Source organism: Salvelinus fontinalis, chromosome 26 (genome assembly GCF_029448725.1).
Source record: "Salvelinus fontinalis isolate EN_2023a chromosome 26, ASM2944872v1, whole genome shotgun sequence".
Classification (NCBI taxonomy): domain Eukaryota; kingdom Metazoa; phylum Chordata; class Actinopteri; order Salmoniformes; family Salmonidae; genus Salvelinus; species Salvelinus fontinalis.
This window is the reverse complement of record NC_074690.1, coordinates 15,272,271-15,289,631: the sequence shown is the minus strand read 5'-3', so window position 1 is coordinate 15,289,631 and position 17,361 is coordinate 15,272,271. Positions and strand designations below refer to the sequence as shown.

General features: G+C 42.4%; 1 protein-coding gene across 1 annotated transcript; it reads right to left on the bottom strand.

Annotated features, from left to right (window-relative positions):
- Positions 1–4,313: 4,313 nt before the first annotated feature.
- Positions 4,314–15,089, bottom strand: LOC129823712 (vascular cell adhesion protein 1-like). Its single transcript, XM_055882653.1, has 8 exons — positions 14,769–15,089; positions 14,380–14,670; positions 12,588–12,881; positions 11,818–12,078; positions 11,146–11,484; positions 10,556–10,816; positions 7,490–7,756; positions 4,314–5,076 (listed from the first exon to the last, which is right to left on the bottom strand). Exons 1-8 carry the CDS (start codon positions 14,902–14,904, stop codon positions 4,940–4,942), a joined length of 1,986 nt encoding a protein of 661 aa, XP_055738628.1. The 5' UTR covers positions 14,905–15,089; the 3' UTR covers positions 4,314–4,939.
- Positions 15,090–17,361: the final 2,272 nt, after the last annotated feature.

Here is a 17,361-nt window from a genome sequence, read left to right as displayed (position 1 = left end):
GCTAGCGACAAGATCTGACTGAGCTCAATTGTCATGAAACGCATATACAGCGAATAGTTTCTCTCTGTTTCACACACACACTTATAACGAGGAGCGCCCACAATGTGTTGTGTGTGTGGAAGTGCTTAGTAATGAGTCTTGCAAAACGAACAAATGAATAAAACGACACGTCCTGACCAAACATCCACAGCATGATGGTAAACCTAGGAAGTCCTTTCAGGACAGGGCAGAATGTTTCAGGAAACAGTGCCTCGACAGTGGAAAAGTAAATCAGCTAGCAAGGCATTGTTGTCATTTTATAACAGGTGATGATCAGCAGTAATAAGGGAGTACTAACTCTCATAGTAGATGTGAGTTTCTCTTTCAAACAATCCCCTGGCTTTGTACACAGCTAATAGCTAACATTCGCCCAAGCAAGCTACTGATAGTGCAACCCTAAGTAACAGTACAGATGAAGATGAACAATGATCAGGCCCACTGTACATCTTACTGTAGAAATTATTGTTGAAAACTAGTCTAGGTTGGAACTGTTGCTGTTAAAATACAATAATAATTGTTATTCTTAACTGGAATAAACTGATTGAAGCAAGGTGCTTTTTGAGGTAAACACACTCACATAGTTCTGGGTTGTTCATCTGCAGCAGGAAGCGGTCTCCTGCCTGACTGAGGAAGCAGTAGATGTTCTGGTCCAGTTTGGCACCACATACCTATGTGAGTCAGGGTTCTCAACTCTGACATACTTAAAAAAACAAGTACAGAAACAGTCTCAAGGCTGAGCCCAGAATAGACATGTTGCTGTTACAATACAATACATATTTTTTATTCTGAACTGAAATAAACTGATTGATCACACCACACAGATATAGAGACCAGAAAAGGACAGCGTGGGTGTTTTCTGGTCTATATCTGTGTGATGTGATCAATCCGTTTATTCCAGTTCAGAATAAAAAATATGTATTGTATTTTAACAGCAACAGTTAAAACCTAGACAGATATGTAAGTGTTTTAATGGGGGAAAATAACATGAATAGATATTATATGGATATTTCATTTCATTATTTGTTTTTGTCTATATTACATTTGTTTTAGGCATAAGGGCAATGAAATGTACCAATATTTATGTATCGTTGCATATTTTCCTAAACTTGGGTCCCAGGAAAACACAGAATATCTCATTTGGGTCTCAGGAAAACACAGAATTTCTCATTTGGGTCTCAGGAAAACACAGAATATCTCATTTGGGTCTCAGGAAAACACAGAATATCTCATTTGGGTCTCAGGAAAACACAGAATTTCTCATTTGGGTCTCAGGAAAACACAGAATTTCTCATTTGGGTCTCAGGAAAACACAGAATTTCTCATTTGGGTCTCAGGAAAACACAGAATTTCTCATTTGGGTCTCAGGAAAACACAGAATTTCTCATTTGGGTCTCAGGAAAACACAGAATTTCTCATTTGGGTCTCAGGAAAACACAGAATTTCTCATTTGGGTCCCAGGAAAACACAGAATTTCTCATTTGGGTCCCAGGAAAACACAGAATTTCTCATTTGGGTCCCAGGAAAACACAGAATTTCTCATTTGGGTCTCAGGAAAACACAGAATATCTCATTTGGGTCTCAGGAAAACACAGAATTTCTCATTTGGGTCCCAGGCTGAAAAAGTTGAAGAAGCCCTGGTCTAATGGATCCAAGGCTGAATAATCAAACAAAATGCTGGTTTAGTTTTGTTTTCTCTTTGCCCCATACTTCAACACATTCTGGAAATTCCCAGGCCTAAATTCCTAATTTTAGTTCAGACCTTTGAAGAATGTAATCATCATTTCATCTCTGGGTTGAGACTGAGATCTGAGAAAATTTGAAATATAACAAACCCACCCCTTGGAACTTCCAATAGACCAGGGTCATTGGGGCACACATGGAAAAACATGTTGTAATGGACAACTAAAATGAGTCCAACTAGCCCCTTCCTGTTCTAGTCTGTTTTTTATTGATTGGTGCGTAATGAATACGAACCAACCAACCAACTTCAGAATACATCTTTGCATTACTGTTGCACAATGTATAGTCCCTCTTATTTCCTCATGTTACCTAGGTTTCTGAGAACATATACCATTTGGTTGCTAACAGTAGGGGGCAGTTTAGCAAAACAGATTTTTATGTTATCTTTGTCGACCAAATTGCATGGTTTACAAAAGATTGTGTCTATTGGCAGGGAAGTTGTTCCCATTTTCAAGGGGAACTTACCGGGAAGAAAAAGGAAGAGACACAATGTGCTTGTGCAAAAGACTAGATTAGAATACCTCTCTATCCGGTTGGTTTATGAACAGTTTGAATTATATCCAGTAGAGGAAGGAAGTTCTAAACCACTGTATGAAGGTGTGTATTGAAAGATTTCATTTTAATATAAGAACGACTATGTGATGAACATCGCAGTTTTGACCCCAAAATAAATGTTCCTCTGACGAAAGACATGGGTTAGGTTTAAGTATTAATTTTATCTTGACTGATGCCTCTACACATATATTATACACAATCACCCTAACACACACACCCTGACACACAGATCTACAGGTCACAGCAAAGACATCTGATTACTTCTGACTGGAGGACATACCTTATTAACTGTGAAGATGGGCTAACCAACACTTGCTCATCACTGGAGACGGTAAACAAACAAACCCCTTCACAGACTGCACAGTGCTTCTTAGATGAGAGCTCAGCAAATACAAAGGGCATTACTTAGCTGTTTCCTTTTTTTTTTTTAAACACTGTCATTGTCACCTTTAACCTGTTTGTGCCCTGAGAAGACGTGCGTAAAAACATCCCATGACTCAACGTGTGTGAAAAGTATTTGGACATTACGTCTGATCTAAGGCTGTAGGTGGAAATCTGTCTCTACTTTGATCCGTATATGTGACCTATGACCCGAGGACAGAGATGAGGTCAACCTGGATATTAATCTCTAGACCCGGAAGAGAAGTGTTACTGATAGTGGGATGCATGTTGTCCCTGCTACATCATCATTACCCAATACCCACAACACTTTCCCTACTACACTGAGCAACAATATAAACACAACATGTATAGTGTTGGTTTCATGAGCTGAAATAAAAGATCCGAGAAATGTTCCATACACACAAAAAGCTTCTCAAATGTTGTGCACAAATTTGTTTACCTCCCTGTTAGTGAGCATTTCTCCTTTACCAAGATAATCCATCCACCTTACAAGTGTGGCATATCAAGAAGCTCATTAAACAGCATGATCATTACACAGGTGCACCTTGTGTTGGAGACAAAGGCCACTCTAAAATGGTCTGTTTTGTCATGAAACACAATGCCACAGATGTCTCAAGTTTTGAGGGAGTGTACAATTGGCATGCTGACTGCAGGGATGTCCACCAGAGCTGTTGGCAGATAATTGAATGTTAATCTCTACCATAAGCCGCCTCCAATGTAATTTGAGAGAATATGGCAGTACGTCCAACCGGCCTCAAAAACGCAGACCACATGTAACCACGCCAGCCCAGGACCTCCACATCCGACTTCTTCACCTGTGGGATCGTCTAAGACCAGCCACCTGGAAAGCTGATGAAACTGAGGAGTATTTCTGTCTGTAATAAAGCCCTTTTGTGGAGAAAAACTCATTCTGACTGGCTGGGCCTGGCTCCTCAGTGGGTGGGCCTATGCCCTACCAGGCCCATCCACGAGTGTGCCTCTGCCCATTCATGTGAAACCCGTAGTTTAGGGCCTAATTTATTTGTCAATTTAATGACTAACTCAAAAATATAACAGAAGCATCTAATTTCATGATATGTATACTGAACAAAAAGAAAACACAATAATTTTGATTTGGTCTGTTTGTCCCCCTAAGCATTGCTCAGTTTTGTGTGTGTCTTTTCACAGATTTGGCTGAAAGCAAGGAGAAGCTAACCAGAGGTCATTTGGGATTGGTGTTTGTAAGCACAATGAACTCCAAACTGCTCCTCCCATTGACTGAGCCCTTGGGACAAAGGAAAGTATTCAACTTATTTTATAAGGATAAAAACTAAAAACGCCCCCCCCCCCCCCCCCCCGGTCTCAAATGGAAGATTAGTCACACACTTCCCAGAAGAGTTTGTGGAGCATGAGTGTTTGTTTCTGAGATGCTTTCCTTGATATGGAGTGCCATATCCTCGGTGAAGTCAATTTGGTCTTTGTGTGTTTTGGAGGAAAACCTGTTTTGTTGTTTCCTTGTGTCTTCCTCACCCTCCAACTCTTATCTAAACCCTGTATCACCGTGTGTGCGTGTGTCTGTTCAAACAGGAGGCAGAGTACACCTTTTCATTGTCATCTTTATTACAATAAGTCTGTACAAAACATATTAATTCACATTAAAAAAATATTATATACAGCAATAATATAAACTTCAGTGAAAGAAGGTCTGATGCTACAGTGACACAATGTCCTGGGCTGGTGGTTGACTAATAAGGTATTATCAGATGCTATAAGTCATATCTGTGCAATCATCAGTTACATGGCTTTGTACATCCATCAGTAGAGAACACGCATAAACAAACAATTAGGCCTTGATACAATCCGTATCGCGGAAGTTTCATCGCTGTAGCGCAATTGAATTTTAAAAAGGCAATGTCCCCGTGTTCGCGGATTCTGCATTCACGGTAACCGCTGCATCTGTCGGCTCAATTGGAAAATATTTACATATCAATCGCGCTAAACTTCCACGATACGAATTGAATCGAGACCATGATTTCAGTGCGTGCGTGTTTGAGCTTCACTTTACTAATAGCAACGAAGAATACAGTCTCTCACTGCCGAAAGCACAGCTCTGTCCACCTCTGAGGAAAACACCCCCTCGATGCTAGAAGTGGACTGTTCCAGTGTACAGTGCTCAATTGCAGACTGATGTTGAGACGATCTCTCCTCCCTCCATGGGGGGAGTCTAAACTGTCCTTGCAAGTTCATATGAACTTGCCATTTTTGCTCTCCTCAGGAATCGTATCAGAGTCGCTGCAGCAGCGGTCATGGAAACGAAGCACACGGCAGGTATGATGACGGTCTTTGGATTGACGGATTTATCTGGAGGGATGAGATTTAAAGTTAGCAGACTCCATATCCATTTTTTCAAACATTATTCTATGTCTCGGTTCACCCTAAGCCTGTCATATTTACATTTTACTCAATTATCAGATGCTCTTATCCAGAGTGAGTTACATTAGTGCACTCATCTTAAGATCGCTAGGTGAGACAACCACATATCACAATTGTCCCTTAACAAAAGGTAGTTATCAGCAAAGTCAGTGCCAGTAGAAAAAGACAAGTGCATTTTTTGGGGGTGTATGTCTGTATGCACACTGAACAAAAATATAAACACAACATGTAAAGTGTTGGGCCCATGTTTCCTGAGCTGAAATAAAAGATCCCAGAAATGTTCTATATGCACAAAAAAGTATATTTCTCTCAAATGTTGTGCACAAATTTGTTTACCTCCCTGCTAGTGAGCATTTCTCCTTTACCAAGATAATCCATCCACCTGACAGGTGTGGCATATCAAGAAGCAGATTAAACAGCGTGATCATTACACAGGTGCACCTTGTGCATTTTGTCAGACAACACAATGCCACAGATGTCTTTAAGTTTTGAGGGAGTGTGCAATTGGCATGCTGACTGTATGGATTTCCACCAGCACTTTAGCCAGAGAATGGAATGTTCATTTTTCTACCATAAGCCTCCTCCAACGCCATTTTAGAGAATTTAGCAGTATGTCCAATCGGCCTCACAACCGCAGACCACGTGTATGGCATCATGTGGTGCGAGGGGTTTGCTGATGTCAATGTTGTGAACAGAGTACCTCATTGTGGTGGTGGGGTTATGGTATGGGCAGGCATAAGCTACGGACAACGAACACAATTGCATTTTATCGATGGCAATTTGAATGCACAGCGATACCGTGATGAGATCCTGAGGTGCATTGTGATGCCCATTTTGTTTTTTTACGGTATCTGTGAAATCCATAGATTAGGGCCTAATGAATTTATTTCAATTGACAGATTTTGTTGTGTGTTGCGTCTCTATTTTTGTTCAGTGTGTAGGAGCTTGAGGTTTGTGGCAATGCCCGAGTCTTGGTGTACACTCAGATGCCTTGTGTGTGTATAGCCTAGTGGTTAAAGCGTTACGACAGTAACGAAAAGGTTGCTAGTTCGAATACCCAAGCCGATAATGTGAAAAATCTATCGATTTGTCCCTTGAGCAAGGCACTTAACTCTAACTTGCTCCAGGGGTGCTGTACTACTATGGCTGACCCTGTAAAACAACACATTTCACTGCACCTATCATACTACACCTGTCATACTACTATGGCTGACCCTGTAAAACAACACATTTCACTGCACCTATCTTACTACTATGGCTGACCCTGTAAAACAACACATTTCACTGCACCTGTCATACTACTATGGCTGATCCTGTAAAACAACACATTACTGCACCTATCTTACGACTATGGCTGATCCTGTAAAACAACACATTTCACTGCACCTATCTTACTACTATGGCTGATCCTGTAAAACAACACATTTCACTGCACCTATCATACTACACCTGTCATACTACTATGGCTGACCCTGTAAAACAACACATTTCACTGCACCTATCATACTGCTACGGCTGATCCTGTAAAACAACACATTTCACTGCACCTGTCATACTACTATGGCTGATCCTGTAAAACAACACATTACTGCACCTATCTTACTACTATGGCTGATCCTGTAAAACAACACATTACTGCACCTATCATACTACTATGGCTGACCCTGTAAAACAACACATTTCACTGCACCTATCATACTGCTACGGCTGATCCTGTAAAACAACACATTTCACTGCACCTATCATACTACACCTGTCATACTACTATGGCTGACCCTGTAAAACAACACATTTCACTGCACCTATCATACTGCTACGGCTGATCCTGTAAAACAACACATTTCACTGCACCTATCATACTACTATGGCTGATCCTGTAAAACAACACATTACTGCACCTATCTTACTACTATGGCTGATCCTGTAAAACAACACATTTCACTGCACCTATCTTACTACTATGGCTGATCCTGTAAAACAGGGGTGTCAAACTCATTCCACGGAGGGCCTAGTGTCTGCAGGTTTTTGGTTTTTCCTTTCAATAAAGCCCTAGACAACCAGGTGTGGGGAGTTCCTAACTAATTAGTGATGTTAATTCATCAATCAAGTACAAGGGAGGAGCGAAAACCCGCAGACACTCGGCCCCCCGTGGAATGAGTTTGACACCTGTGCTGTAAAACAACACATTTCACTGAACCTATCTGGTGTATGTGTCAATACAACACTTTTTTTTGTGTGCGTCAATGATGTATATAAACCATTAGTGTGTGTGTTTGTGTGAGAGACAGAGAGAGAGTGTGTGCCCGCATGTCTTTGTGTGAGTATAGCTCAGTGGTCTCACCCTGGATGCTGACGCTGAGGCTGAAGCTGAGGCTCTGGTGTCCCACTACGTTGGTGACATTGAGCAGGTAGAGCCCTGCGTGCTCCGGGCCCAGGTGGACCAGGTGGAAGGTTCCGTCAGAGGAGTGCAACTCCACCCCGTCCCGCAGCCTCACCAGGGTGGCCGAGGGGGCGGGAACGCCCACAGCCCAGCTCCGGATGGTCACGTTCTGCCCCTTCTCAAACTCAGCAGACGGGAACACCTCCACGGACAGATTTGTGGGCGGCGCTTCGGGGGGGAAAGAAAGGTAGCAAATTGAAATGAAGAATTGTCGTTTGTTTCCTATACACACAGCCTCTAGGTTGACGTGAAAATATTTGGCACGTGACGTCGTATGCTATTTGTAAACTGATTGGTTGGTGGTTGAAAAGACATCATATAACATTACAACCAGTTAGACCTAGATTTCATGACACCACGACGCCATGGAAACATTCTGGTTGTTATCTGGTCAGACTGGTGACCAGAATATAACTATTTTACTACTAGCACTGACGTTGCTGCTAACTTCTTTATTGATGTGATCACTATGACTGAGATATGTGGTTGTCTCACCTCACCATGACTGAGAGATGTGGTTGTCTCACCTCACTATGACTGAGAGATGTGGTTGTCCCACCTGGCTATGACTGAGAGATGTGGTTGTCTCACCTCACTATGACTGAGAGATGTGGTTGTCCCACCTGGCTATGACTGAGAGATGTGGTTGTCTCACCTCACTATGACAGAGATGTGATTGTCCCACCTGGCTATGACTGAGATATGTGGTTGTCCCACCTGGCTATGACTGAGAGATGTGGTTGTCCCACCTGGCTATGACTGAGAGATGTGGTTGTCCCACCTCACTGTGACTGAGAGATGTGATTGTCCCACCTGGCTATGACTGAGATATGTGGTTGTCCAACCTGGCTATGACTGAGAGATGTGGTTGTCCCACCTGGCTATGACTGAGAGATGTGGTTGTCCCACCTGGCTATGACTGAGAGATGTGGTTGTCCCACCTGGCTATGACTGAGAGATGTGGTTGTCCCACCTGGCTATGACTGAGAGATGTGGTTGTCCCACCTGGCTATGACTGAGATATGTGGTTGTCCCACCTCACTGTGACTGAGAGATGTGGTTGTCCCACCTCACTGTGACTGAGAGATGTGGTTGTCCCACCTCACTGTGACTGAGATATGTGGTTGTCCCACCTCACTGTGACTGAGATATGTGGTTGTCCCACCTCACTGTGACTGAGAGATGTGGTTGTCCCACCTCACTGTGACTGAGAGATGTGGTTGTCCCACCTCACTGTGACTGAGAGATGTGGTTGTCCCACCTCACTGTGACTGAGAGATGTGGTTGTCCCACCTCACTGTGACTGAGATATGTGGTTGTCCCACCTCACTGTGACTGAGATATGTGGTTGTCCCACCTCACTGTGACTGAGAGATGTGGTTGTCCCACCTCACTGTGACTGAGATATGTGGTTGTCCCACCTCACTGTGACTGAGATATGTGGTTGTCCCACCTCACTGTGACTGAGATATGTGGTTGTCCCACCTCACTGTGACTGAGATATGTGGTTGTCCCACCTCACTGTGACTGAGAGATGTGGTTGTCCCACCTCACTGTGACTGAGAGATGTGGTTGTCCCACCTCACTGTGACTGAGATATGTGGTTGTCCCACCTCACTATGACTGAGAGATGTGGTTGTCCCACCTCACTATGACTGAGAGATGTGGTTGTCCCACCTGGCTATGACTGAGAGATGTGGTTGTCCCACCTGGCTATGACTGAGATATGTGGTTGTCCCACCTGGCTATGACTGAGATATGTGGTTGTCCCACCTCACTATGACTGAGAGATGTGGTTGTCCCACCTGGCTATGACTGAGAGATGTGGTTGTCCCACCTGGCTATGACTGAGATATGTGGTTGTCCCACCTGGCTATGACTGAGAGATGTGGTTGTCCCACCTGGCTATGACTGAGATATGTGGTTGTCCCACCTGGCTATGACTGAGATATGTGGTTGTCCCACCTCACTGTGACTGAGATATGTGGTTGTCCCACCTCACTATGACTGAGAGATGTGATTGTCCCACCTGGCTATGACTGAGAGATGTGGTTGTCCCACCTGGCTATGACTGAGAGATGTGGTTGTCCCACCTGGCTATGACTGAGATATGTGGTTGTCCCACCTCACTATGACTGAGAGATGTGGTTGTCCCACCTGGCTATGACTGAGAGATGTGGTTGTCCCACCTGGCTATGACTGAGATATGTGGTTGTCCCACCTCACTGTGACTGAGAGATGTGGTTGTCCCACCTCAATGTGACTGAGATATGTGGTTGTCCCACCTCACTGTGACTGAGAGATGTGGTTGTCCCACCTCACTATGACTGAGAGATGTGGTTGTCCCACCTGGCTATGACTGAGATATGTGGTTGTCCCACCTGGCTATGACTGAGAGATGTCCCACATCTCTCATCTGGCTATGACAGATGAATGCACTAACTAACTGTAAGTCGCTCTGGATAAGTGTGTCTGCTAAATGCTTCAAATGTGAAATGATTAAGACATATTTTTCACTTTGCAGCTAAAAAGATGAAAACGTCATTTTACAACCAGTTACAACCAGTTATTTTTTTACTTTTGTTTATTTAGTAAATACTTTAACTCTAGTTCTTGAACTGCATTGTTGGTTAAGGGCTTGTAAGTAAGCATTTCACTGTAAGGTCTACTACACCTGTTGCATGTGACAAATAAAAGTTGATGTGTTTCAATGACATTGCAACCAGTTTTTCCCACTAGGAATGCCTTCTATACTTGCATGGTAAACTCGTTGAAGCAACTGTCGCTGGTGCCAACGTTGACACAATATTAAGCATGCTTTTTTGTCCTTATGAATTATAATCTTACTTGGTTATTCTGTGTCTTTTACAGTCAGTATTTGTCAACTAGAAATGGGATCGCAATGGGATATACACCTTTTATAACTACAAACCACAAGCTGATACAGTCTGCTTTTATTTGACTCACCTTGAACATGAACAGTCATGTGAGCTGTACGGTTTCCTACGACGTTGTGGGCCACGCATTCATACTCTCCACCGTGGGACCATGACGCTTCTTCCACCAATACGGTCGCACCCTCTCCTGTCACGACTGAGCAGCCATCTTGGTCCAGTTTTCTCCACAACACTGTAGGTTCAGGGTTTCCCTCAGCACGGCACGTCAGTGTAAAACGGTCTCCGATTTTCACCCGAGTGTTCTCTGAGATAGTGATATTTCTGGGGGAATCTACATTGGGGGAAAATAATGGTTGTTAGATATACATTATGGAAGTTAAGTTTCTCATTGTTTAAGTCAAATATTGGATTGTTTGCTGTATAGTTTATATACCTATGACATAATATGAAACAAACCTTTAGTTTTCGGCAAACAATGGGCTCCTTTTTGTCCAATGAGGTAATTTCTGGAGAATATTTCTGTCCATTTATGGGAACCCTTTTATCTCGAGCACCCCAGAGGCAAAAGTTCTGTATAGCCTCATTAACTTGTACCCAAATTGTATTTGAAACATTGTCTAATGAGAATGAATGAACAACTCTTGACAGAAATGTACTTACATTGACCTGTCATTGATGCGACAGCCTCTGTGGTTCTCTGGTTCTCTGTATAAGGCTCATCTAAGACTGTGAAGTTAATGGAAGATGTCTGTTTCCCATAGGGATTGGTAGCCTGACATTCGTACAGTCCCGAGTCTTTAGCTGGCAGCGATTGGACAGTGATGGAGGTGGAGGTGTGGCCCTGGTTGGACTGTAGCTCCGCCCCCTGACTGCCGGTCAACTGGCGTAACGCCACACGCCCCTGCGGCCCACTCTCTGATTGGCAGGTAATGGTCACACTGTCCCCCGCTTTCAGCTCACCAGATGGGCTCAGTTTAAGAACAGGCTTCTCTGGAGGACCTGCCAGAGGCAATGAGTAACATAATCATATATCAATGAAGTTATATAAATACAAAAATGTATTTATAAAATGGGAATAAAAATGATGGTAAACGATATTAATGAGGTATTTCACAAAGTAAAATGAGCTAGTTGATTTCCAAGGGCATCTTCATGGTGCCAAAGTTGACACAATATTAAGCATGCTTTTTTGTCCTTATGAATTATAATCTTACTTGGTTATTCTGTGTCTTACAGTCAGTATTTGTCAACTAGAAATGGGATCGCAATGGGATATACACCTTTTATAACTACAAACCTCAAGCTGATACAGTCTGCTTTTATTTGACTCACCTTGAACATGAAAAGTCATGTGAGCTGTACGGTTTCCTACGACGTTGTGGGCCACGCATTCATACTCTCCACCGTGGGACCATGACGCTTCTTCCACCAATACGGTCGCACCCTCTCCTGCCACGACTGAGCAGCCATCTTGGTCCAGTTTTCTCCACAACACTGTAGGTTCAGGGTTTCCCTCAGCACTGCACGTCAGTGTAAAACTGTCTCCGATTTTCACCCGAGTGTTCTCTGAGATAGTGATATTTCTGGGGGAATCTACATTGGGGGAAATAATGGTTGTTCGATATACATTATGATTAGTTGCATGGTTGATATTCCTATGACATAATATTAAACAAACCTTTAGTTTTATGCAAACAATGTATTATTTTGCTCATGGGTATGCTCCTTTCTGTCCAATGATGTAATTTCTGGAGAATATTTCTGTCCGTTCTGGGGTGGCAGGTAGCCTAGTGGTTAGAGCATTGGGCCAGTAACCGAAAGGTTGCTCGATCGAATCCCTGAGCTGACAAGGTAAAAATCTGTCATTCTGCCCCTGAACAAGACAGTTAACCCACTGTTCCTAGGCCGCCATTGTAAATAAGAATTTGTTCTTAACTGTCTTGCCTGGTTAAATAAAAATACAATTTAGGGGAGCCCTTTTGTCGCAAGAGGACCCCAGCAGCAAACATTCTGTATAGCTTCTTTAACTTGTACCCCAAATTGTATTTTGAAACATTGTCTGATGAGAATGATTGAACAACTCTTGACAGATATGTATTTACATTGAACGGTCATTGATGCGACAGTCTCTCTGGTTCTCTTGTCAATCCCAATGTCCAGCGTGGCTCTGCAGGTAACATTCTGTCCATTGTTCTGGGCTGTCGGTCTATATTTCAACACTGAGGTGACAGTCTGGACTTCCAGATGTTCATCTTGTTTGAGGAGAACATCTCCCAGTAGCCACTCAATGATTAGACGTTCAGCTGGGTACACATCTGGAACTCTACAGGTGAGGTTACTCTCCTGACCCTCGGTCAAAAGGTCACTTCTTGATATGGTAGGATCCTTTGGTAAGGCTGTCAATGACAAATCAATTAATGGTTAATCAAAATACAAAATACATTGGGTCGTAGCATTCCAGAAGAGAATGCGTTTTGTAGCAGTAATTTGAAATAAGACCTACAGATAGTAGCCAAATAGAAGATATATACAGCTACAGACAAACTAACTTGTGTCCAAGTTGAATTTTAACCCACTACTGTATCAATTCATTCATACATGTTTTAATCAAATTATAAAGTCCATCATCATGATCTGCCATGCCTATTTCATATAGGTATCAGTAGCGTTGCACGGGTAAAGGGACAATAAGAAGACACAGTGGCAGAATAAATTCAACCACACCTTTGTTTTATCACAAAACCGGATAGCAACCTCTGTCCGGTGAAGTCCACGACGCGCATTGCATGTAACAGACAGTTAGTTACATGACCTACAGCATTGTTAAACAAGTCAATGTTTCCGAAATTTTTGGACCACTAAACAACTATTGATTTAGAACCAGCACCATTTCAACTTCAATATTTCAACATCAAAATCACCTTTATAATCCTTGGCCAGTACATAGAATTAAGTAAAACAACAAGTCCAAATCCCTATCTCCATCCATGGCTAATTTAGGAAAGGGACAATTTTAGCTAGCTAGAGGAGGACAACACAACGAGATGTAACAAGTTGTTTCTGTTAATGACGTAAGCTCTCAAAGCGATTTGATAGGAGACGCCAAATCCAAGCAGGCTTCCGTTTACACTTTTTTTACGCCTCCAGGACCATTCACAGTTTAGCTCAACGCTTATTAGCAAATGTTTTATTATTTTTTTGTCGAAGGAGCCCAAAATGCTCGCTGGCTTCCGTTGCATTCAATGCTACGGGCGGCGACAATGCCATACTCGTTTGGACCAGACAGCATCAGATAGATGTCCTATACACGTAGAGAGACGGAGTGCCCCTGTTTCGCTCGCTCGGATGCCTTCTCCTGTGAGATACATTCAGCCTCTTGCGAATTGAAGGAAAATTATTCAAACACAGAGACCAAAGACACATATTCTTTTTTTGGGGGGGGGGTGCATTTTTCGACGAATCCTGGCCTCCCTTGGCCCCCATGATAGGCATCCATCCTATTGTATGTAGAATATCGACATACAGTAGCCCTGCTTAAAACACTTTAGATTAATTGTAATGTTCTTATTTGGGAGGAACATGAGTGTGTATATTAGTGGATTCATTTAATATTATTGTAATGAAACAGGCAGGGAGCAGGTCTCGAACCCTCGACCTTCTAGCCCGAAGTCCAGCGTGCTACTGTGCACCAAAAGCATGCTTGTGCTGCAGAGTCGATTTCCGCGCTTATAAACCCAGGGTCGTTACATTATAAACTTCAAAGCAATTGCGCATCATCTGAAGAAGTTATAAACTACTGTTCTACTATAAAAGCCTACAATAAACAAAAAACTACTGTTCATGAAGACGTTATACTATAAAAGCCTACAATAAACAAAGACGCACACAACTTACCATATACGTCCACCTTAGTAGACGTTTGCGCTTTTTGTATATCTTCTCTTTTGGTTCTGCATGTGGCCTTACAGACGACCGTGTTGACGTGCTGAATTACCAATGGGTTAAATATTTGCAGGGACACTGTCCCGTTGGTCTCCGTTTTACCGTAGAGTGACCGGTCAAGCAATGAAGACCAGGTGAACGTAACGGTTCCGGTGCAACCACTGGCTTTGCACGTCAGGACCAGACAGTCGCCGACTCGAGCCATGGGATCCTTCGGTGTGAGGTTTAGGACAAATTCCGACGCTTTAAAAGAGAGAGAATAATTTGTCCAAATTAAACATATTTGACCTTATATAAAACTTAAAACTGCAGCATTTTTAGGAAAAATGTTAAATTCTTACCTGCAGTAGGCAGCAATACTATCCAAAGTGCGAACGCAGTCATTATCTGTTTTGATAAATTACAGGTAGTTCTTGTAGAAACCTTGAGAGACATAACCTTCTGTCCTTTGCCCATGTTGATATTTATACATGTCATTTTCTAGGGGGGGGTTCCCGTTGTAGACTCCCCTTAGAAGTTTTGTAGCGTATTAATCCATGCGCCCTGGTCTAATAGACTAGGGCTGCAGTCCAAACACGTTATTTTTACCCCCTCAGCTCTTGCCTTAGCCACTTTCCCCCCGAAAATCCCCATCGAAACCGGATGCAGTTTGATTGACATCTTAAGTGATCAAATTTACTAACTTTGTCCTCTCAGCGAGTGAACAACTTCGGTCACTTGCGGGGTTGACCTACAATTCCAATGCAAACTGTAGTCACATGTCAAACTCTGGTGGCTGCGAAGTGTACATTTTAATAAAAAAGGCTGAAGCTAGCTTGCTTTAAAAATATATATATATATATATACACACATTTGCGTTGGCAATTTGGCTTAGTCTTGTAGTGAGGAGCCTATAAAACCTTGCTAGATCCATTAACATATTTTTTGCAACTCTGAAATTTATTGGAATAAATTACTAAACTATAAAACTAGCTAGCCAGCTATGGGTAACTGTAGCTAGCTACCTGACAGGAGTGTTTACATACAGTTTACATACACTTAGGTTGGAGTCATTAAAACTTGTTTTTCAACCACTCCACACATTTCTTGTTAACAAACTATAGTTTTGGCAAGTCGGTTAGGACATCTACTTCGTGCATGACACAAGTCATTTTTCCAACAATTGTTTACAGACAGATTATTTCACTTATAATTCACTGTAACACAATTCCAGTGGGTCAGAAGTTTACATACACTAAGTTGACTGAGCCTTTAAACAGCTTGGAAAATTCCAGAAAATAATGTCATGGCTTTAGAAGCTTCTGATAGGCCAATTGACATAATTTGAGTCAATTGGAGGTGTACCTGTGGATGTATTTCAAGGCCTACCTTCAAACTCAATGCCTCTTTGACTGACATCATGGGAAATCAAAAGAAATCAGCCAAGACTTCAGAAAAAAAAGTGTAGACCTCCACAAGTCTGGTTCATCCTTGGGAGCAATTTCCAAATGCCTGAAGGTATCACATTCATCTGTACAAACAATAGTACGCAAGTATAAACACCATGGGACCACGCAGCCGTCATACCGCTCAGGAAGGAGACGTGTTCTGTTTCCTAGAGATGAACGTACTTTGGTGCGAAAAGTGCAAATCAATCCCAGAACAACAGCAAAGGACCTTGTGAAGATGCTGGAGGAAACGGGTACAAAATTATCTATATCCACAGTAAAACGAGTCCTATATCGACATAACCTGAAAGGCTGCTCAGCAAGGAAGAAGCCACTGCTCCAAAACCTCCATAAAAAAGCCAGACTACGGTTTGCAACTGCACATGGGGACAAAGATCATACGTTTTGGAGAAATGTCCTCTGGTCTGATGAAACAAAAAAAGAACTGTTTGGCCAAAATGGCCATCGTTATGTTTGTAGGAAAGGGGGGAGGCTTGCAACTCGAAGAACACCATCCCAACTGTGAAGCACGGGGGTGGCAGCATCATGTTGTGGGGGTGCTTTGCTGTAGGAGGGACTGGTGCACTTCACAAAATAGATGGCATCATGAGGTAGGAAAAGGATGTGGATATATTGAAGCAACACCTCAAGACATCAGTCACGAAGTTAAAGCTTGGTCGCAAATGGGTCTTCCAAATGGACAATAACCTCAAGCATACTTCCAAAATGGTGGCAAAATGGCTTAAGGACAACAAAGTCAAGGTATTGAGGTGGCCATCAAAAAGCTCTGACCTCAATCCTATAGAAAATTTGTGGTCAGAACTGAAGACGCGTGTGTGAGCAAGGAGGCTGACAAACCTGACTCAGTTACACCAGCTCTGTCAGGAGAAATGGGCCAAAATTCACCCAACTTATTGTGGGAAGCTTGTGGAAGGCTACCTGAAACGTTTGACCCAAGTTAAACAATTTAAAGGCAATGCTACCAAATATTAATTGAGTGTATGTAAACTTCTGACCTACTGGGAATGTGATGAAAGAAATAAAAGCTAAAATAAATCATTCTCTCTAATATTATTCTGACATTTCACATTCTTAAAATAAAGTGGTGATCCTAATTGACCTAAGACAGGGAATTTTTACTCTGATAAAATGTCAGGAATTGTGAAAAACTGAATTTAAATGTATTTTTCTAAGGTGAATGTAAACTTCCGACTTCAACTGTAGATACGTTAGCTTACTAGGTAACGTTACATTAATAGCTTTAGGTTGGTTGTTTTTAAGCTCAACTTCAAGATTTCCACCAAGGATGTTGCCTCTCCGATCATCACTCTCCCTCGCTTGGGCAAGGGACATTTAAGGTAGACTTGGATGTGACGATGTAAAACGTCATTCAAGGGCTGAGGGTGTAGGGCCGAGGGCTGTCTACTTTGAGTTTGAAATGCAGCCTAGAAGTAACATAGTAAACGGAAATCAGGGACATGCAAATTAGTATAATATGTTACATTTG